The sequence below is a fragment of the Schistocerca piceifrons genome, chromosome 4, assembly GCF_021461385.2.
Source record: "Schistocerca piceifrons isolate TAMUIC-IGC-003096 chromosome 4, iqSchPice1.1, whole genome shotgun sequence".
In the NCBI taxonomy this organism is placed as follows: Eukaryota; Metazoa; Arthropoda; class Insecta; order Orthoptera; family Acrididae; genus Schistocerca; species Schistocerca piceifrons.
The window spans coordinates 180,373,877-180,397,065 of record NC_060141.1 but is presented as its reverse complement, the minus strand read 5'-3'; the positions used below and the strand labels follow the sequence as shown (position 1 = coordinate 180,397,065).

The window sequence follows — 23,189 nt, the reverse complement described above, 5'->3', positions numbered from 1 at the left end:
GCTTGCATAAAGTTAGTATATTTTTCAATGTGCTTACAAAAATAAGAGTAAGAAAAAAAAAGTTAAGCTAATAGGGTAGCGAAAGGAGGGCAGTATTGGCGGTTCTGGTATGAGCGTTGATTCACATATACATGCTCGGAGCGTCGTTGCCATCCTGTCCACGAGGTTCGTCGAGACGTTGCAGTTGAAGCGTGCCATACTCTTCGATAGTGGCCCCTCTGAGGTCATTCAGTGTCTGAGAAATATTGCCGCGAAGATGCAATGCAACTGGTCTCTAGGATACTCAAACGGGTTCCTGTCATTAACTACCACGAAGCATTCCACTCGGTTTATTCCTGCGTCCATGAGCATTATATTCACGAATAGCGTGTGTGTGCTCTTGCTCGAGCGTTGTCTTCTTGGAAGGCCAGAATGCTGACTGTAGAGCTGCACAGTAGATTTAAAGATTCTGTTCCGACGCTGAAATCATCTCAAATTTTTCACCGCTATTGAAACCATGGACCTCCATGTCTGTACGTCTCTGCTCTCTCCTACGATGACCGTTGGACCTTAGACAATGCATGCACTCGCTTGTGAAGAGAAACCACCGTAGTTGATCCATGTTGCGTTACAGGTTGTAACCTTCTCCTCACTTATCGACGTTAATGACAGTGAAATATTAAACCGTGTGCACCTAATGGAAATTTGGGAAAAGCAATCGTCACCGAAGTTAATCTGTCGGTAAAGAGGGGGAAAGGGTTACATCTAAATGAAAGGTAAAATGCAAATGAAATTGCTGAAAATTAATTTTGAGGAAAGGGTAAAATTAATAAAGAAAGTAAATGTGCTGTCGTTACGTTAACAATTAATTGGCGTTAATTAGATATTTGAGATTTGGGGAAAATTACGGTCGCCAGTCCTATGGACAATTGCTATAATGACTGAAAATTAAAGATTATTTCACATATAATTAGCACTAAAAACGTGGCAACTGAAGGATGACACGTATTGTGTGAAAACTGAAAGTTTGTGAGAAGTAATAAATTTCACTACACTCTGACTGAATTTAGCAAAAGAATTAATAAAACCGGAAAATTGAAAGTTAATTTAGAGACTGAAATAAATAGTGAGATTTGGTTCTGAAGCACTATGAAATTCAGTAAAATAAGGTTAGTCTTGGGTTACCTCAACAATCATTTCAATAGCTACTTGAATCTACGCAATTTAGAGGTAAGAGATTTAACTTTGAACTTGAATTAAATTATTCTGGACAATTAACAATAGTAACATTTAGCACGTACCAAGCTGAGCTGCAGTCACAGGTAAGCTAAAATATGCTAACAAAACTCGTACTCTTCATTTCTGCTTGTGTAATCTGAATATTGTAGCCAGCTATGAATACCTTAACTGAACTTTGAAATTGAATCAGCGAAATGGAATGATATTACTTTAATGCTGGCGTCTGAATTTCAACGACACTCGAGTTCATTTCGGAAAAGGAAGGAACCCTGCTTGGTAATGCAATTGGGACAATGAGCAACAAAGGTTCATGCTAAGTTGTTGTAATTTTAGTTACGAAAATGGAACAGTTTTGAAAGCTGAGGTCTGCCATACAGTTCTAAAACTTTACGTGCTTCCAGTCTTCCTTGTTGGTTGATTGAAGGTTTGACGCAGTCGATCGAGGAGGTGGCGACAGTCACTCATTGTCGGCCGTCGCTGTTGCAGAAGCTGGATGTTGGCGCGCCTTCTTCTCGACACGGTCATCAGGCGAAACGGGCTCTTGATGTGCGCCAGCTAATGCTTCCCGTCCGCGACACCGTGTCAGAAACTATCATAGCAAGTCGAGCGCAATTACATGCTACCCAATCCGGAAAGCGCGGCAACTCGCGGGAGCGTCACACCACACACCTGCTCCACTGCACTACCCCAGCCAGACTCCCTCTGTCCGCGCTCCACACGGCAGAGTCACACTACCAAGGATCCTACACACTTTGATTCTTCACACGACCTATCGATGTAATCGTTCGATAGCATAGTTTTCCCTAGGCAAGACCCAGCGTAAAAATACAAATAATATTTACGAAACAAACCAATTATACATCGACATAAAATATATATATATACAAACAGTAAAACAATTACAATATATAAAGAGACAGAAATGTCATATCTTCAGGTGACAAAATAAGGAAGAAATTTATAGTACAATAGATGGAAATAGGAGGATATGCATTTCCAGCGTTACAAGATGCGTCCATGCCATATTCTTCGCGTGTCATGATATTTGGAGGTCTGGTGCTAGTGTTCCCAATGCAAACTACAGGCCACATTGATCGTGTGAAATGCGATTAATAATTCGTGTAGACACAGCCCTTCCAGTTTCTTACCAAAAGAGAGCATTCCATTCCGTTGCACTCTTGCCCTAAAACTGCGAGCCTCATAATATAATGGTTAAAAGCTGGGACTGTTGACCGTCGACGCCCACTACAATAGTAAGCATTGATGTTTTGTGTCTGACAATGGCTGCTGAATACTCCAATGACGTCACTGTTGTGTACGTAAGTTTGCTGGGTAACTTCCTGCGCTGACAAAGTTTCGTGCCTTAAAGGTATAAAACGTAAGCGCGCTAACAGTGAAATTTCCAGGCATGCTGGCAGACTGAACAGGGTGCGGAATTCACATTTTACCGTCCACGATTGGACACTTTGCGCGATCTGTTGAACTCCTCTCAGAATACTGTTTCACTTTCACCTCCATTGCGTAGTGATTTGCTATGATTAACCGAAAGAGATTTCTGAACAAAATAACAATATATGGAAGTCATAATAGTATTACAATAGGTTATGTCCATGAGCAACAAATTGTGATAATCTATTCTGTTTAGGTCCTCACTGACTCGAAATATTTTTAAAACCAGAACATTAAAGTAGCATTCTAAAACCTGGCTTTTATTGTTTATGTTATTCACTGAGTACAGCGTTTGCAAGTTGAGGTCAATAGAACCGTACACTAAGTTTTAGTGTCACAGCAAACGAGTTACACACCGAATTAAAATATTGAAAAATTACTCCATGAAAATCTCCTCTGATAAACAATATATTACATTAGTGACGTAGCAAAAATAAAGTGTGTAAATATCCTAAACAAAAAAAAGGAGAGTAGTGTTTAACATCCCATCGACCCGATGTCGTTATGAACGGATCATAACGTCAGGAAAAAGAAAATGAGCCACATCCTTTCTAAAGATCCGTCTAGAAATTTTCCTTCAGTTACCTTAAGCAGTTTCAGGAAACACCGGAATATTTAAATTGGACAGGCATTTGAACCATTACGCTCTGGGATGAAAGCGCTGTGTCTTATTACAGCGGCTCTTTGACTGGTAGGAATAAACTTAGGTTTGTCCTGGACAATTACAATAAAGTACATTTACGTGAGATATACTGCACTGAAATGGAAATAGCACGAAAAGGACAGTCCTCATATTACGACCTCCAACCTGAATGACTGGTGAAATACGAAAGCGGACTTTCCGATACATAAGTCCTGTTACATTCATACGCGAAAAGTCAAGTTTCTAAACTCCGCTGACCTACTTTTTTTTCATTACATTCGACATCAGTAAATCGGTTATGTTACTGTTTCGCTGACTCGCATGTGGCTCGCTGTCATTCGACAATGTTTAATTAACTAGACCAAAATTTAAAGTAAGCTGTAAAACTGAATTACATTGCTCTAAGTTGTGCGTAGATTATGGTCTTCCTTTCAGAATCTCAGTTTTGGTACACAAGTGAAACAGGAACCTGTTACTGCGTGTGCCGTCCAAATCTTGGCAGATATAAGCTAACTTTGTGCTATGCTGCACATATCATTATAGAGTGTTGAGTATACAGTACATAAATTTAAACGTGTTCTTCATGTGCATACATATAGGACCTTCACACTCGACATGTTGTAGCTACCGTTGTGTGCAAGCAACGAAGTCTGGTCAAATTAAATTATAAATCCGCCACTGCATATCTGCAGCGTAATGGAACGCAGTGTTTAACTTTTATTGAAGGAAGCCGTCTTCTAAAGAACCAAGGAAATCATACGATTCTGTTCTTCAGTAATAAGACGTTGTCCGTACCACCTGAACGGGCTAATGGTGGAAACGTAGCAGGTGCTGAGAAGGTCGTAGCACTTTTGTATTCAGTTTGTAATCTTCACGTGAGAATGCCTCAGAATGTTTAATGTTTCAAATTGTACCCGTTTCTAGAAAAAAGTCGATCAATAAAGAGTCCCTTCGGAAAATACCAGCTACCGCTACACTATTCCACAGGGTCAAGTTGACTTTTTACCGTTAGTTGTACCATATTGTAGCAATTCCTAGGCATTCTATATATTTCCCTAAAAGGTTACTGCTAAATCTTGAGGTAGGTATCATGTAGTGTTGAAATGTTACAGTGTCATTTTTGTTTCAATCAGTACCTAGGGACGCTGGTAGATGGCTGAACAGCACCTGTTTAACAGCTCAACTGATAGCTGGTTTCGAAGATTCAAATCTTCTCATATAAATGATATGAATTTAACATTTACTAAGTGTAACTAGTGTGCTGTGATTGCCCGATTGGTGTAATTATTTCGCTTGCGAAATATGCGTGAAGCCCGGCATTTTTCATGCCATTACAAATGATTTGTACAATTTGAATCTATGTAAGCAAATGTCTGATGGCATCGTATCCCGGTCACTTAATCTAAACACTCTGTTCTTGCAGTCTTCTTGGCCTATAAAGAAACGTTTCTGTTACGTCATGTCCTAAAGCGTCAGTCAGCAGCACAGGACGAACGCTTCGAATGGCTCTGAGCACTATAGGACTTAACTTCTGAGGTCATCAGTCCCCTAGAACTTAGAACTACTTAAACCTAACTAACCTAAGGACATCACATACATCCACGCCCGTGGCAGGATTCGAACCCGCGAACGTAGCGATAGCGCGGTTCCAGCGCCTAGAACCACTCAGCCACACCGGCCGATCTTCATTTGTCTATGAGGAAGTTTACTCAGGGTTGGAACCAGGAAGCGTTCTTACTCAAGGTAATGTGGAGCGGTAGAATTCAGTGCATAGGAACCGTGCAGACGAAGCTACTTTTAATACACAAAGTAAGGCTCATCTGACAAAATTTCACGGTGGACATTATTACTTTAAAGGCTATAGCCAGGAAGAAGCGTTGGCTTCCTGTGGCTTGGAACAGACGTAGCGGCAACCCTCATCTGGCACAAGTGATGCTCTCCCTTCGCTTTTCCAAACTGTAAAGATCTCTATCGTCAACGGTTTCCACAGGCCTCAGTATGACAATATAACAAAACTCTGCCACGATGAACTCGTTCTGTCGGTCCACGAACCTGACATCTCAACAGCTACTGAGCATTTTCTAACGTCCTTACCGTCACACTATTGGCCATTAAAATTGCTACACCAATAAGAAATGCAGATGACAATCGGGTATTCATTGGACAAATATATTATACTAGAATTGAGATGTGATTAAATTTTCACGCAGTTTGGGTGTATAGATCCTGAGAAATCAGTACCCAGAAAACCCACCTCTGGCCGTAATAACTGCCTTGATACGCCTGGGCATTGAGTCAAACAGATCTTGGATGGCGTGTACAGGTACAGCTGCCCATGCAGCTTCAACACTATACCACAGTTCATCAAGAGTAGTGACTGGCGTATTGTGACGAGCCAGTTGCTCAGCCACCATTGACCAGATTTTCAGTTGGTGTGAGATCCGAAGAATATGCTGGCCAGGGTAGCAGTCGAACTTTTTCTGTATCCAGAGAGGCCCGTACAGGAGCTGCAACATGCGGTCGTGCATTATCCTGCTGAAATGCAGGGCTTCGCAGGGATCGAATGAAGGGTACAGCCACGGGTCGTAACACACCTGAAATGTAGCGTCCACTCTTCAACGTGCCTTCAATGCAAACAAGACGTAACCGAGACGTGTAACCAATGGCACCCCGTACCATTACGCCGGGTGATGTTCCAGTATGGCGATGACGAATACACGCTTCCAATGTGAGTTCACCGCGATGTCGCCAAACACAGATGCGACGATCATGATGCTGTAAACAGAACCTGGATCTATCCGAAAAAATGACGTTTTGCCATTCGTGCACCATCGCAGACGCTCCTGTCTGTGAAGCAGCGTCAAGGGTAACCGCAGGCATGGTCTCCGAGCTGATATTCCATGCTGCTGCAAACGTCGTCGAACTGTTCGTGCAGATGGTTCTTGTTTTGCAAACGTCCCCATCTGTTGACTCAGGGATCGAGACGTGGCTGCACGATCCGTTGCAGCCATGCAGATAAGATGCCTTTCATCTCGACTGCTAGTGATACGAGGCCGTTCGGATCCAGCACGGCGTTCCCTATTGCCCTGCTAAACCTACCGATTCCATATTCTGCTAACAGTCATTGGATCTTGACCAACGCGAGCAGCAATGTCTCCGATACGATAAACCGCAATCGCGATAGGCTACAATCGTACCATTACCAAACTCGGTAACGTGATGGTAAGCATTTCTCCTCCTTACACGAGGCATCACAACAACGTTTCACCAGGCAACGCCGGTCAAATGCTGTTTGTGTATGAGAAACCGGTTGGAAACTTTCCTCATGTCAGCACGGTTTAGATGTTGCCACCGGCGCCAACCTTGTGTGAATTCTCTGAAAAGCTAATCATTTGCATATCACAGCATCTTCTTCCTATCGGTTAAATTTCTCGTCTGTAGTAAGTCATCTTCGTGGTATAGCAATTTTAATGGCCAGTAGCGTAATTAAGCTCTCTAATGATGTTAAATTGTTGAAACTTGGACAAGTTACTTGTCTACGAGGAGGTTAATAATGTCGATTATGGACGGTAGGAATTTCAATCAGAAAATGTAATGCACATCAAAAGACACGAAATTAAGTCTACTCCTAGTTAAGGCGTTTCTGTATCTCTCTCTCGTCGTGAAGTACACTATCCGAATGGGACGGAAATCGGTAGATGTGACGTACATGCACAGACAAACAAATGAATACAATGTCAGACAAATTAGTTGACTTATTCAAGAGAGAGAGAGCTTTACAAATTGAGGAAGTCAGTAACGCCTTAGTCCACCTCTGGTCCGTAAGCACGCAGTTATTCGGCTTGGCATTGATTTATTGAATTTTAGGATGTCCTCCTGCGAGTTACCGTACCAGGTTCTGTCCAGTTCGTGCGTTAGCTCGTCAAAATCCAGAGATGGTAGCAGGGCCTTGCCCGTAGTGCTCCAAACGTTCTCGGTGGGGGGAGAGATCCGGCGACCTTACTGGACAAAGTAGGTTTTGGCAACAAACAAGACATGCATCATATTGCTGAAACGTAAGCGTGGGATGGCTTGCCGTGAATGGCTACCAAATGGGACGTAGAATATCGTCGACGTACCGCTGTGCTGTAAGGATGGCGCGGGTATGGGACAAAGAGGTCCAGCTATGAAAAGAAATGGCACCCTAGAGCGGTACCCCTCGTTGTCGGTCGGTGAGGCACCACTGTCTGGGGCGTCTCTAGGCACATCATCAGGCGGGAATATCACTGAATGGAGTAGAATTGTCGCCAGTGGTCAGTACCGCGTTGAACTGAAACCTGATGACCAGCGAGGACGTGTCTAGAGACGTCCCAGACAGCGGGGGGATACCAACCTATCGCTTATCACACGCTGCCAGACGACTAGGAGTGATGTTCTGCGGTGGCAGTTCTTTTCATAGCAAGACCCCTTTGGCAGACTTCAGTAGCACCCTTACAGCACAGCAATACGTCGACGATGTTCTACGCCTCGTTTCGTTGTCTGCCAAACCCTACTTTGGCCTGCAAGGTCTCCACATTTATTTATTTATTTATTTATGCATTTATTTTACCCGGCAAGATTAGGGCCTTCAGGCCCTCTCTTACACCTAACCAGACATACTCAGATTCAACAAATTTCAGTTTCTACAGAACATTAAGGACATATAACATGTTATACAGTATTAATGTTAAAGAAAAAAAATAGAGATTAAAAAAGTAGTACAATGATAATTATAACAATCAAATAATAATAATAATAATAATAATAATAATAATAATGACTATTTATATGAAAGTAAACATATTTTTCTTTTATGAATGTCAGTCCTATTGCTAGTTGGGAATTTTCTCGTTATATTCTTGCAGCTTGTGAGTTATTCTCATCAAGCAGAGACATAAGACGATGGAATGGGGTGAAAGAGATATAGAAGAGGTAGATAAGTTAGAGGAACAGAAATAGAATGGTAAAATTCGATGCTATGATGGAGAGGAGAAAGAAAAAGATGAGAGGGGCACAACAATGGTGGTTATACCGTTCCTAGTATGTAAGTCTTGAGTTCCCTCTTGAATGTTGAGTGGCTCTGGATAAGACGCAGATCACAGGAGAGCGCGTTCCATAGTCGTATGGCTGAGATGGAGAATAACACGGAGAAAGATTGTGTGTTATGTAAAGGTACAACCAAGATGCTAGACGTATCCGATCTGGTATTGCGGTTGTGGAATGATGATAGGTGTTTAATGTGAGAAGATAAGTATTGGGGGCACCAGTGGCTAAGAAATCGATGAAGTAAGCACATCGTGTGGAGATCGCGTGCCTTATATGGGCGTATCCAACCTAGCTGGGAGTATGAAGGACTGATATGATCATACAACCGAATATTGCATACGTATCTAACGCAAGCGTTCATCACTAGCTCGAGGCATCTCGAATTTTCACTGTTTGTGCCGTGTTGATCACAGTAGTAAAGATTAGGCAAGAGTAGTGTTTGGACTAATTTTTGTTTAACATGGGTTGGAAATATTTTTCTAAATTTTTGAATTGCATGTAGGGAGGAGAGCGATTTCCGGCTAGCTGTGACTGTTTGTTCTTCCCAGTTTAGGTGTTCATCCAAGATTATTCCAAGGTCCTTTACTGTTCTTTGGTATGGTAGTTGGGTACCATTGAGGAATATTTGAGGGACTGTTTCGCGAAAGTACCGACTGATTAACTTTGGATGAGATATAAGTATGACCTGGGATTTGTTGGGGTTTAGTTTCAGACCTAGGTTCTGTGCCCATCGAGAAACAGAGCAAAGATCTGCGTTCATACTCGTTACTGCTTCAGCAATGTTCTTGGGGCTTACACTTATGTACAGTTGGATGTCGTCGGCATATAGTAGTTGCAGGAGTGAATCACAGAAGAAATATCATTAATGTACAGTGAGAAGAGTAATGGACCATGGACGGAGCCTTGGGGAACTCCAGACCGCAAGTTTTTCCATGATGACTTTTCCGACCCACAAATGACTTGATGACTTCTGTTTTTGAGGTAGCTGTCGAACCAGTGTATTGCGCTGTTTGAGAAATTCAGCTGCTTCATTTTAATTAGTAATATGTCAAAGTCAACTGTATCAAAAGCCTTGCTAAAGTAAAGCAGTGTTAGGATGGTAGCTTCACGTCTGTCCATAGCATGTTTAATGTCATCAGTTACTTTGATTAATGCAGTTGCTGTACTATGGTGCCTTCGAAAGCCTGACTGATATCACATCTCCCCCAACTGAGAACGTTTGGAGCATTTTGGGCAGGGCCCTTAAATCAAGTCGGGATTTTGATTATCTAACGCGCTAATTGGACAGAATTTGGCATGATACCCTTCAGAAAATCCAGGAACTCTAAATCAATGCCAAAACTAATGATGGCTTGCATAACGGCCAGACATGAAACAACGCTGTATTCACCTGCTCAATTTGTGAAGCTCTTTCTCTTGAACCAGTGTAACCTCCCAACAGTAATAATATTTATTGAGCATTCACATTCCGTGTAACCTCCCAACAGTTTATTATTCCATAACTTCGCAATAATAACGTGACTCACATCTCAATAAAATTGTGACTCACTTATAACCACTCAATAATTGACTGAATTTAAAGTGGTAAATTTTGCAGTCTTGCGTAATGACCCTGCAAGACCATTCTGAATACATTGAAAATTCTTACCTCAATGAAGTCGCCGGATAACGCGTATATATCTGCTCCCATAAGAAATGTTTTTGGCACAGCCCAATGCAATGCTGGCCGCTAGATTTTTCATGTATAACAGAACACGACTGACTTTTCTTTACGATAATCGGGATGACCATGGATTGCAGAAATTAATTATTCTTTGAATTCAGATGAATGATTGTCAAAAAGTTAATTTTATAAAAATGGTTCCGATGGCTCCAAGCACTATGGGACTTATCTTCTGAGGTCATCAGTTCCCTAGAACTTAGAAATACTTAAACCTAACTAACCTAAGGACATCACACACATCCATGCCAGAGGCAGAATTCGAACCTGCGACCGTAGCGGTCGCGTGATTCCAGGCTGTAGCGCCTAGAACCGCTCGGCCACCTCGGCCGGCGTTAATTTTATAAAAATAATTATTAAAATATTTTTTTGAAACATTTACATGGGACTTGATATAACAGCAGTACAAATTCTCTTGTAATAAACTGCAGATGCGCGCGACTGCTTTTACCTTATATTACATCGCTCAGGCACCGCCATCGCTCCCCAACGACCGGCCCAGCCAACTCCACACACATGACTGCTAGCTTCAACTTACTCCTACTGACACTGCTCTTACTGCAGCCAACACTGCTGTCTAGTCTGAGATTCTCTTATAGCTTACATATCGCAGGCAACGAATGAGATATCCACTGAAATTACATCTGCTCGAGTGCGCTGCCAATAAATTCTTTAGTCATGGACCTCTTACACCAGTCATGCAATTTTTCTTAAATTTTTACCGTTTGTTTACGTACATCATATCTACCGATTTCCGCCCATTCGGATAATTCTTTCATGGTGTGTCGTTTTCTATTTCCTTTTGTTTCTTTTCCTTCTTCTTTTCATTTTTTTTTCTTTCTCTATTCTTCCTCTGCACAGCTCTTCCAATAGCAAGATTACCAATGTATGACAGACACAGTACAGGAGGTTAAGTGCCTGTTTCCCTTCCGTGTTGCAGGGGTGGTGGGCGTGACGATTACGGACATGCGCGTCCCCTCCGAGGTGCGCAATGGCTCGACGGCGGCGGTGGTGCTGGACTGCGAGTACTCGCTGCGGCCCGAGGAGCAGGGCGCCGACTCCGGGCTGGTGGTCAAGTGGTTCTTCAACAACAGCCCCGAGCCGGTGTACCAGTGGATTCCCGGCCAGAAGCCGCAGGACCTGGGAATCCTGCGCGGCCGCCTCAAGCTGGCGCACCGCGCATCCACCAGCCACGCCAGCATGCACCGCGCGCTCTACATCGTCAGACCGACCACCGAGCTCAGCGGCGAGTACCGCTGCTCCGTCTCCACCTTCAAGGACGAGGACTTCATGACCAAGAAGATGATTGTCTACGGTTAGCACCAAACAGCTATTCTGCTAATAGACCGTAGCCTTTTCTCCGTCAGTTCCACGTACGAGGGTGGCTGAAAGAGTAAGATGGAAAGTCCGTGTGCGAAGGTTTATTGGAGAAAACAAAGCGACATATCGAGTTACTAAGCCATAGGTAAATAAAGTGATGAAGTTTAATGTTGCATGTTGCTTTACAAAAACGGACATAATGTCTGATGGGATAACCGCAATAACTGGTTTTTCCAATGTTATTTACAATCCTTCTTGATTGAAAAAAATGTTTATTCACATGACCGGCTTCGGTTCCGCTAGAACCATATTCAGATCTGCAATTTCGGTTACAGGAGTAACCCGTCCATACGCCTGTAACCGAAATTGCACATCTGAATATGGTTGTAGCGGAACCGAAACCGGTCATGCGAATAAACATTTTTTGCAATCAAGATGGATTATAAATAGCATGTTGCTTTGTTGTTGACGTTTTGGTTTGTGGGGCGCTCAACAGCGCGGTTATCAGCGCCCGTACAAATTCCCAACCTTTGTTCAGCGCAATCTCGTCACTTTCATGAACGATCATGAAATGAAGTGATCTCGAGGCAGGTCAAAATCCCTGACCCCGCCCAGAATCGAACCCGGGACCCCGTGCTCGGGAAGCGAGAACGCGACAGTGACACCACGAGCTGAGGATCGACGTGTTGCTTTATTGTCAGTACTGGACACTATAAGAAACAAAACTGATCTTGCTCTGTCAGTTACATTCATATGAAAACAAAAAAGAAACTAAACATATTTCATATTGATAAATACAAACAAAAAAACAAAACTAAAACCTTCGAATGATAGCACAGCAAACATTACGCTTTCGTCTCAATGTAATCTCGAATAACACATTGTTTATGAAACAATAGGCCGTCCTCGTAATTCTAGACACTTTTCAATGCTGTCAGGCGTACTCCTTACCAGACCAGATTGCCCAGATAGGCCTTTGGAATATTGTCCCATGCCTACACAGCGTCCTCTTTGATGTCCTGTGGTCTTTGACAGGATGAGACCATTTCAAATGGCACGTTCTAGCATGCCCCGTGCATTTTCAAGGCAGGTAACATCTGCAGAACTTAGAGGCCATTTCATCCGACTGATTCTTTGCTCCATTACGAAGGTGCTCATAAGATTGTGGCGACGTGGGGCGTGCACTGTCGTCCACCAGCGTCGACCACACTCCAGTATGTTCACCAGATGGAACCAGAATGCATACAACAATGTCGTCCTGATACTTCACACCAGTTATCCTCCCTTGCACTGGCACAACGGGTATCGTGCGGCTATACATGATTCCACCCCAAAGTATGAATGAACCGTTGTGATATGTGTGATGGTCTACGATACAGTTAGCTGGAAACATTGTCGTCGTTGCATCCACACACGAATATCAGTATTGTCAGGGTACTGTCAGTGTCCCACTGCTGCCTGGTCCCCGAAGAATGGTTTGGTGCTCATGCCTCACGAACCACTCTCCAAACCCCATTTAGAGGATAAACGATTTTGGTCTTCTGGCACCAATTTCGTATCGTTTGTGGTCACACCTTCATTTCTGCAGTTCTGTTACTGCCACCGTAGATGTGTAGCATTCTGATGGGGGCTACTGCTTCTCTTATACACATATATCGGTACTGCACCCCCGCATTTTTTCTCCTGCGGTCATTGTTGGGACGATCCTCAACGAATTTTGTCACTAGAAACTTGTTACAGATTGTAGAGACATCGCATTGACTCACAGCAACATCCACTGCGATGTTCACCAGTGTCATTCCCCGTTTCATTAGTGAGACTACGGAGTGTATGATGAAGGTATCTGTTCTCTCGCATATATTAGGAAAAAAACATATCTTCATATAGTTAAGGCAAACCAGCCATTGACCTCTTTCTTCTGTGCGGATGCACACGTATTGCCCGAACTATTGCGTTACTCGGCAAGATTGTCTGCCGCGAGTAATGAGTGTAATGGGCAGGGGCACTACGAACGTAGTGTACGGACATTAAGTTGGGAATGTGGGTCTCACGGGGAGAGAGCAAGGGATAAGTCCCTGCAGTCGTACTGTCCTCTGTACCGTCGGTGGCCCAGCTGGATAGAGCGTCTGCCATGTAGGCAGGAGATCCCCGGTTCGAGTCCCCGTCGGGGCACACATTTTCAACTGTCTCCGTTGATGTATATCAACGCCTGTCCACAGCGTAGGGTCTTGATTTAATAATCATTCTATACGGAGTGTTGTCCGAATCATCCTGAAGCAGCACAAGTATCGTACTGACACACAGCACAAGAAATGCAATGTTTGCAGATGACATGGCTGCCACAGGCTGCACATATTGCTTCCTCGATAGAAACATGGATCACAAACAAATCAGTGTATTAAAATCATAAAGTCTTTCTGGATCACAACGCTCAGTATTAAAGATGGGTTAATTTATTTTAACCACTGTATTACTGTCCCACGTAGTCACCCTGTCTGTCCCACTATTCGTTCCTTAGATTCCAAAGTGTTGATCACGGCATAAAAGAAATCTGGCTGCAGCTTTACGAGCCATTTAAAAACTGTCTCCTCAACGTCGGCAACGATTCCGAAGTGGTGAGCTGCTAGGTGATTTTTTATCAATGTGAAGAGACGAAAATCTCTTGGCGCGAGGTCAGTTCTACGAAAGGTATTCCATTAGAGTTATCGGAAACGCTGAAATCATAGCTCGTAACCAATGCCATATGTGGTGTTACGTCATCGTGCAACAACACGATAGCATTTCTGGTGTGTAAGTCTAACCTTCCACCTTCACACTATATTTCGAAGAGGAACGGCCCATCTATCTCCATCTGGTGGTACCTTTCGAAAATTTTGATTGTCTCGTGTATTGAGAAATTGAATTTAATTCTCACAGTGATATTTATACACCAATGAGAGTGTTTGTTTTCTTACTTGCTGAACCATTCTCGTACACAGACAGGGCCGATGAAGAAAGTCATATTACCCGTAATAGTTTGTAAAAGCTACAGGGTATCAAAATAAGAATTTTCGGAAACAACGCTTTAGAAAAATATGGCTCTGTAACTAATGTCAAATACAGTTTCTTTCCAATTGTGCAGAATATTATCAGATATTTACGTACAGTAATTTGACAGACGTCAGCAGATAGTGACCTACAACAATTCAACGACTTACTTGAGTGTATTCTTAGAAATCATAGGACATCCCGTCTCCGCAGTTACTCTGCCTACGGTATTGTTTCCCCAAAGGTTCTATCCTTTTATGGAGTATACTTCCCTGAAGGCATTACCATTCACCGTGGCCAGCGAAATGGCTGACCGTTGAATTTAGCAAAAGTGACCAACGAATTTATTGAGATATTAATATAGTATGTTGTATAAATGTTGTTAAGCCTGGGCTCAATGACTTGTGAATCATTGAATAAATTATCGTACAGAAAGAAATTATTTGTCACCAGGTTAGAGCCTCCCATCATCAACAGGTATAATAAAGTGCCAACAACCGACCCATCAGAGAAGGAAGCTCAAATTCAGCCGTGTCTCCTTTTCGCGTACTTGACAATACTGTGACGTTTTACACACCAACTGTCTTGCAGAGTCGATGTAAGTGTTCTGCACAATATTTTGTTATCTCAGGCTTCACTCAAATATCTTCACTTATCCCTAACTGTTCTTGAAATTGTAAGGACAGATAAATGCTTTGTTTGGCTGTGTTCATGGTTAACCTATATTGATAAAGTAAGATCGTATTTTAACCCCGTATCGACGTTTTCACTTGAAACGGTGCAGAAGCTCTTATTTGGAAAGGACGCGGAGAAAATCAGCCGTGTCCGTTTGATGAGAATATGTCAGCCAATGCATCAGCAAAAATTTAAGGGATTTTCAGAAAACGTAAACTGGAATATAAGGAAGGGGCTTAGGAACCTCGTCCTCCCGATTGCAGGTCCATCTCTCCAGGTGTACGGATGACCGGTAATGTGACAATTGTTCTTAGAAGTAACTTACTGCTGTTATTACCTATAAACATCATTATTTATTATGGCGTAAAGCTACTTATTATTGTTATTAAAAATAAAGTTAGATAAATCAGTGAATGCTTTTGATAGTAGAGGGCCCACCCAAACTACGTCGAGAAAATTTGAGATATTGTCAGTTGAGTTTTTCCGACTGTTCTGGTACGAGGGACTCGTTGTGTTAGTGGATATTTGCAGATTTATTGCCTTCAATTACAGGCAACTGGTATCCTATTCGCTTTTATCTTTGTGTTAGTATTGCATTGAAAATATCGGCACTGCAGTGCAAATGTCGACGGTACGCGCCGAGTGACTGGTTTTGAAGTTAATTTGATCCATTCACTCACAGTATTCGTTATTGACAACAGTAAAGGCAAATCTCCGCTTCGGCGTCTAGCACACATCGGTTACTGTTCGGTTCTAAACAAAGATTGTTTTCCCGGCAGTGTTTGTTGTACGTTAAATTGATACACAATAGTATGGGTAGGTTTAATGGTGAAGAATTTCCCGGGATCTACCCAGTGGACTGGTTCACTGAACACGATGGAAGAGCGGCACAATGACGCAATGATAAATTAGCGCCGGCAGCCACATCTGTGTGCAGGTGTCGTTTCGTGATTGTTGCCTTACTCTGTGTTTTGCGTTGTGTATTCTGATGACTAAGTATTATGCATTGTTTTCACTGTCTGGAAAATATTTTTCCAGAAACTAAAGTAATTGGAAGGGGGGGGGGGGGTAACAAACCGGATAACTCATAAATAATGAGCCACCAGTTGCAACGTCGCTATATACTTTTGTGTGCTACAGTAAATTTCCCACTCACCTTGCGTTGAATTTTTATTCTGCAGTCGAGTTCCTGTCTGAACTGCTAGAAAATGAGTAATGTTCGAAGGCTATAGAATGCTGTAGCGGAAACGGGACGCAATACACAACTCTACAAGTTGTATCAAATATTTTCCAGTGCCAGGTTAGCAGAGCTATTGAAAAATATACAGCATTTAAGTGAAAACTTTGATATATTGTCACTTCCCTTAAACAAAACACCGACAAGTCCTTGCTACGATACAATTACAGATTTGGCATTCACACACAACCAATTCACTCGTTATAGCCAAGCGGTCTAAGGCGCAGCAGTCATGGACTGAGTGGCTGGTCCCCGGCGGAGGTTCGAGTCCTCCCTCGGGCATGGGTATGTGTGTTTGTCCTTAGGATAATTTAAGTTAAGTAGTGTGTAGGCCTAGGGACTGATGACCTTAGCAGTTAAGACCCATAAGATTTCCTACAGATTTGAACATTTAAACAATAGCCAAATTAGGATATTTAACCAAACCTATTACTAAACGGACCGTCTGTGACAGAATACTCGCTCACATATATTACACAACTCGATCCTTTTGTACGGTCAGTTCTAGAACCCGACTTGCACAAGCCCCAATGCGAATTCCGGTTATTCGAAAATCACATTGTACTCACAAAAATCAGAATTTCGGAACTTCATCTTCTTACCACGTTCTTGTTCACTTTGCGACACTACACGGTCAAGTTTAACTCATTATTCGGCAAAACTATCATATGCATTCAGAGCTCCTAATATACGCGTCCGAACATGATGATGGCTGAACTCCGAATTACCCCGAAACTTAAAGCAAGTCTTTCGCCCACAAAATACTCGCCAACGTACTGTACTCTTATTGGCTGATATACATCATAACCAACCCGATATTAGAATGAAACCGAGCGATCCCGCGTCTTTTACAGCTGATTGAACTGAATGGTATAGGTTTTATGAACAATTTATTTTAAAAAAATATGAAACCCATAAATACTAATAATAATCCCTCGTTAAATAACTGAATTATCGTAAAATGTTTCTTATTTCCCCAGTTCCGTAATACGGCTAGTTACATTTCGCAGAGTTCCCTCCACAGTATGATTCACACACTCTGTACAAGCATAGTTACCACACTATCGTGTATGCAGCTAATGAACGTAATTATACTCATTTATTATACTATGATACCATGATGATCTCTCCATTGACAAAAGATTCCGGAATAGTCCCCCATTCGGATCTCCGGGAGCGGACTGCCAAGGGGGAGGTTACCATGAGAAAAAGATTGAATAATCTAGGAAAGGATAACGTTCTATGAGTCGGGGCGCGGAATGTCAGAAGCTTGAACGTGGTAGGGAAACTAGAAAATCTGAAAAGGGAAATGCAAAGGCTCAATCTAAATGTAGTAGGGGTCAGTGAAGTGAAGTGGAAGGAAGACAAGAATTTCTGGTCAGATGAGTATCGGGTAATATCAACAGCAGCAGAAAATGGTATAACAGGTGTAGGATTCGTTATGAATAGGAAGGTAGGGCAGAGGGTGTGTTACTGTGAACAGTTCTGTGACCGGGTTGTTCTAATCAGAATCGACAGCAGACCAATACAGATAACGATAGTTCAGGTATACATGCCGACGTCGCAAGCTGAACAGATAGAGAAAGTGTATGAGGATTTTGAAAGGGTAATGCAGTATGTAAAGGGGGACGAAAATCTAATAGTCATGGGCGACTGGAATGCAGTTGTAGGGGAAGTAGTAGAAGAAAAGGTTACAGGAGAATATGGGCTTGGGACAAGGAATGAAAGAGGAGAAAGACTAATTGAGTTCTGTAACAAGTTTCAGCTAATAATAGCGAATATCCTGTTCAAGAATCACAAGAGGAGGGGGTATACTTGGAAAAGGCCGGGAGATATGGGAAGATTTCAATTTGAGTACATCATGGTCAAACAGAGATTCCGAAATCAGATACTGGGTTGTAAGGCGTACCCAGGAGCAGAGATAGACTCAGATCACAATATAGTAGTGATGAAGAGTAGGCTGAAGTTCAAAACATTACTCAGGAAGAATCAATACCCAAAGAAGTGGGATACGCAAGTACTAAGGAATGACGAGATACGTTTGAAGTTCTCTAACGCTATAGATATAGCAATAAGGAATAGCGCAGTAGGCAGTACAGTTGAAGAGGAATGGACATCTCTAAAAAGGGCCATCACAGATGGTGGGAAGGAAAACATAGGTACAAAGAAGGTAGCTGCGAAGAAACCATGGGTAACAGCAGAAATACTTCAGTTGATTGATGAAAGGAGGAAGTACAAACACGTTCCAGGAAAATCAGGAATAAAGAAATACAAGTCGCTGAGAAATGAAATAAATAGGAAGTGCAGGGAAGCTAAGACGAAATGGCTGCAGGAAAAATGTGAAGACATCGAAAAAGATATGATTGTCGGAAGGACAGACTCAGCATACAGGAAAGTCAAAACAACCTTTGGTGACATTAAAAGCAACCGTGGTAACATTAAGAGTGCAACGGGAATTCCACTGTTGAATGCAGAGGAGAGAGCAGAAAGGTGGAAAGAATACATTGAAAGCCTCTATGAGGGTGAAGATTTGTCTGATGTGATAGAAGAAGGAACAGGAGTCGATTTAGAAGAGATAGGGGATCCAGTATTAGAATCGGAATTTAAAAGAGCTTTGGAGGACTTACGGTCAAATAAGGCAGAAGGGATAGATAACATTCCATCAGAATTTCTAAAATCATTGGGGGAAGTGGCCACAAAACGACTATTCACGTTGGTGTGTAGAATATATGAGTCTGGCGATATACCATCTGACTTTCGGAAAAGGATCATCCACACAATTCCGAAGACGGCAAGAGCTGACTAGTGCGAGAATTATCGCACAATCAGCTTAACAGCTCATGCATCGAAGCTGCTTACGAGAATAATATACAGAAGAATGAAAAAGAAAACTGAGAATGCGGTAGGTGACGATCAGTTTGACTTTAGGAAAAGTAAAGGGACGAGAGAGACAATTCTGACGTTACGGCTAATAATGGAAGCAAGGCTAAAGAAAAATCAAGACACTTTCATAGGATTTGTCGACCTGGAAAAAGCGTTCGACAATATAAAATGGTGCAAGCTGTTCCAGATTGTGAAAAAAATTGGGGTAAGCTATAGGAAGAGACGGGTCATACACAATATGTACATCAACCAAGAGGGAATAATAAGAGTGGACGATCAAGAACGAAGTGCTCGTATTAAGAAGGTTGTAGCCTTTCGCCCCTACTCTTCAATCTATACATCGAGGAAGCAATGATGGAAATAAAATAAAGGTTCAGGAGTGGAATTAAAATACAAGGTGAAAGGATATCAATGATACGATTCGCTGATGACATTGCTATCCTGAGTGAAAGTGAAGAAGAATTAAATGATCTCCTGAACGGAATGAACAGTCTAATGAGTACACAGTATGGTTTGAGGGTAAATCGGAGAAAGACGAAGGTAATGAGAAGTAGTAGACATGAGAAAAGCGAGAAACTTAACATCAGGATTGATGGCCACGAAGTCAATGAAGTTAAGGAATTCTGCTACCTAGGCAGTAAAATAACCTATGACGGATGGAGCAAGGAGGACATCAAAAGCAGACTCGCTATGGCAAAAAAGGCATTTCTGGCCAAGAGAAGTCTACTAATATCAAATACCGGCCTTAATTTGAGGAAGAAATGTCTGAGGATGTACGTCTGGAGTACAGCATTGTATGGTAGTGGAACATGGTCTGTGGGAAAACGGGAACAGAAGAGAATCGAAGCATTTGAGATGTGGTGCTACAGACGAATGTTGAAAATTAGGTGGACCGATAAGGTAAGAAATGAGGAGGTTCTGCGCAAAATCTGAGAGGAAAGGAATATGTGGAAAACACTGATAAGGAGACGGGACAGGATGATAGGACATCTGCTAAGACAGGAGGGAATGACTTCCATGGTACTAGAGGAAGCGGTAGATGGCGAAAACTGTAGAGGAAGACAGAGATTGGAATACGTCAAGCAAATAATTGAGGACGTATGTTGCAAGTGCTACTCTGAGATGAAGAGGTTAGCACAGGAAAGGAATTCGTGGCGGGCCGCATCAAACTAGTGAGTACACTGGTGACCAAAAAAAAGCTCTGACACTGTCATTCACACTAATAACTAACAAATAAAATTAAGAATAATTAATTAAAGTCGTATTACTAACAACAGATACCGTTTGTTTAAAAATATACAGTTTTCAACGTGTGATTTCAGTGTCTGACATCACTCAGTTGTGGTCGTAAGTACTTGCTGCTAGGTGCTGAATCGGATCGCACATCTGTCACGCTTTATGCATTTGCTTACTACTCACAACATTTACTGCGACACATCGTCCAAAAGACGAAAACCAAATTTCGGAAACCGTTTTTCGCTGTCGAGCTTACATGTTAAGGCACGACGGGGATTTGGAACTATTCCAGTTCCTGATTTCATGTGCACGATCTCTATATCTCTTTAGTTAAATATTGTATTAAAAACAGACAGATTGAAGCTTAGTGTAATATTTCTGCTTCTCATTCACTGTGCAAATAGTCACTCAATCTATATTAGCCAATTTTTATTTTTTTTATTTTTTATTAAGAGGTCGTAACCTGACAGCCCAAGCACATTTCAGAAGCGGTATTGGGAAATCTGTGGACTGGATGCCATACACCAAAATACTCAAAAAATATCCTGGAATAAATTACGTTATTTTACCGGCTCATTATAAAATAGTTATTAAAATGAGTATTTTCGTTACTTACATAAATGTATGAGTTTTGAGTCTGATTCAGAATGCGTTTGTCTGCTTTCATTATTAAGCGATAAAAAGAAGGGCACCCAAAAGTTTCCGATTAGGAGAAGATCGACAATGCGACGTAGCAAAGTTGTCGACTGTAGATTTCTTTCTGTTTCCACAGAAAGACAGCTGAGGAGAGTTATGAGACGGCGGTTTGTTCGGGCGGAGAGGCAGTATAAATACCGCGGAGCGACTAATAAGTAATCCGGAGGACGGACGCCGCGCTGACATAACTCAGAGCGGGCCCAGAGCAAGGGCTCGCGTGCTCTGCGACCGTTGGCCGCCCTCCAGCCAGGGAAGCGGACGTTCGGCCGCGCCGCGCCGCGCCGGGGCGCTTTCCAGACTCGGGGGCCATCCTTCATTTAGACCAGCCACTGCGAGCGCCGCCCACGTGACTCTGGCCGCCACAAACACGCCTTTTAGTGCCGTATCACTATCTAAATCTCCAAACTGTCGGGCACCAAGCGCAGAAGTTTCAGAATTAATCTAATAGCCCCTGGAGCACTTAGTAAAGTAATCTATTTGGATTCAAACTGTCAAAGCTAAGGAGAAAGGTCTCATGAAACTGAAAAGTAGACAGCCATTCCTAGATGCGCGCATTTACACAGCCATAGATAATAGATTCGCCGGATTAAAATTTTTGTGCCCATTACTGTTCACATATAGTAAAATAGGGGACGACATAGAAGCACATTATAAAAATCCGCAGACGTAGTGATTAAAGGATGAAGGCTGTTAATCGACAAAAAAAATAGTAGCCTAATAGTATAGCCGTGGCAACGGCCTTGCTGACGTGGATACACCGGCTCCCTCCAGATCACCGAAGTTAAATGCTGTCGGGCGTGGCCGGCACTTGGATTGGTGACTATCCGCGCCGCCATGCGTTGTTGCCATTTTTCGGGGTGCACTCTGCCTCGTGATGCCAATTCAGGAGCAACTCGTCAGAACAGTAGCAGCTCCGGTCACAGAAAACCATCATAACGACCGGGAGAGCGGTGTGCTGACCACACGCTCTTCCTATCCGCATCCTCAGCTGAGGACAACATGGCGGTCGAATGGCCCGGATGGGCCACTTGTGGCCTTAAGACGAAGTGCTTTAGTAGTATAGCAGCTGCTCTGGCCTGATTCCTTTTTTCTTTAAGTCATCGATCTTCTGATTAATCTGATGGGGCCCTCCAAGAACTCCTCCAGTGAGTTGCTTTTCTTCTCAAAGTAACAACTGCAACCTATTCCCCGAAGTAATTGTTGAATGTATCCTAATTTCTCTCTTCCTCTGCAGATTTTGCCCTCTACAGTCCCTATGGCACTATGGAAGCTACCCCCTGATAACAGATGGGCTGCCGGCCGGAGTGGCCGTCCGGTTAAAGGCGCTTCCGTCTGGAACCGCGTGACCGCTACGGTCGCAGTTTCGAATCCTGCCTCGGGCATGGCTGTGTGTGATGTCCTTAGGTTAGTTAGGTTTAAGTAGTTCTAAGTTCTAGGGGACTGATGACCACAGCAGTTAAGTCCCATAGTGCTCAGAGCCATTTGAACCATTTTTTGAACAGATGGGCTATCATTCATTCCTTTCTTGTCAATGTTTTCCTTATATTCCCTTCCCTGTCTTAATTTGCAACGTTTTGCTGTGGCACAGAATCCCAAATGCCTCGATTCTCTGCTGCTCCTTGATAATGTCTTCAATTCTGCATGGAACCCTCTTGACGTAGGCCTTATCCAGCTAAGGCCACTTCCACACTGATGATTAGATCTTTTAGAGCAGTGGTTACTAACCTGGGGTTAATTACCCCCTGAGGGGTAAAACGAAATTTTAAGAAAGGTAAAAACACGGTTTGATTACGGTTCGGTCACATTACTAAATTGCTTCAAAAAATCAGTTTCTCTACCCCTTTAGACTAATAACATTAAGATCGGCTGCGTCTTCTAAAAGAGTCAAAAATTAGCATCAACGCGTGACGGGACGTGGCGGTGGAACTTTGCGTGCAGTAGGCGATGACAACTAATTGCAGATGGTTACTTGCCTGTACTGTTGCCGCACTTCGTTATTTACTCCACAGAGTTACCGGCTC

General features: G+C 42.7%; 1 protein-coding gene across 2 annotated transcripts in view; it reads left to right on the top strand.

Moving 5' to 3' along the window:
• LOC124795320 overlaps positions 1-23,189 on the top strand; it is a 485,179-nt gene that overhangs the window by 316,852 nt on the left and 145,138 nt on the right. For both annotated transcript variants that reach the window (XM_047259291.1, XM_047259292.1), the window contains exon 2: positions 11,035-11,409. In XM_047259291.1, coding sequence (XP_047115247.1) covers positions 11,035-11,409 — 375 coding nt within the window. The remainder of the gene's footprint in view (positions 1-11,034; positions 11,410-23,189) is intronic.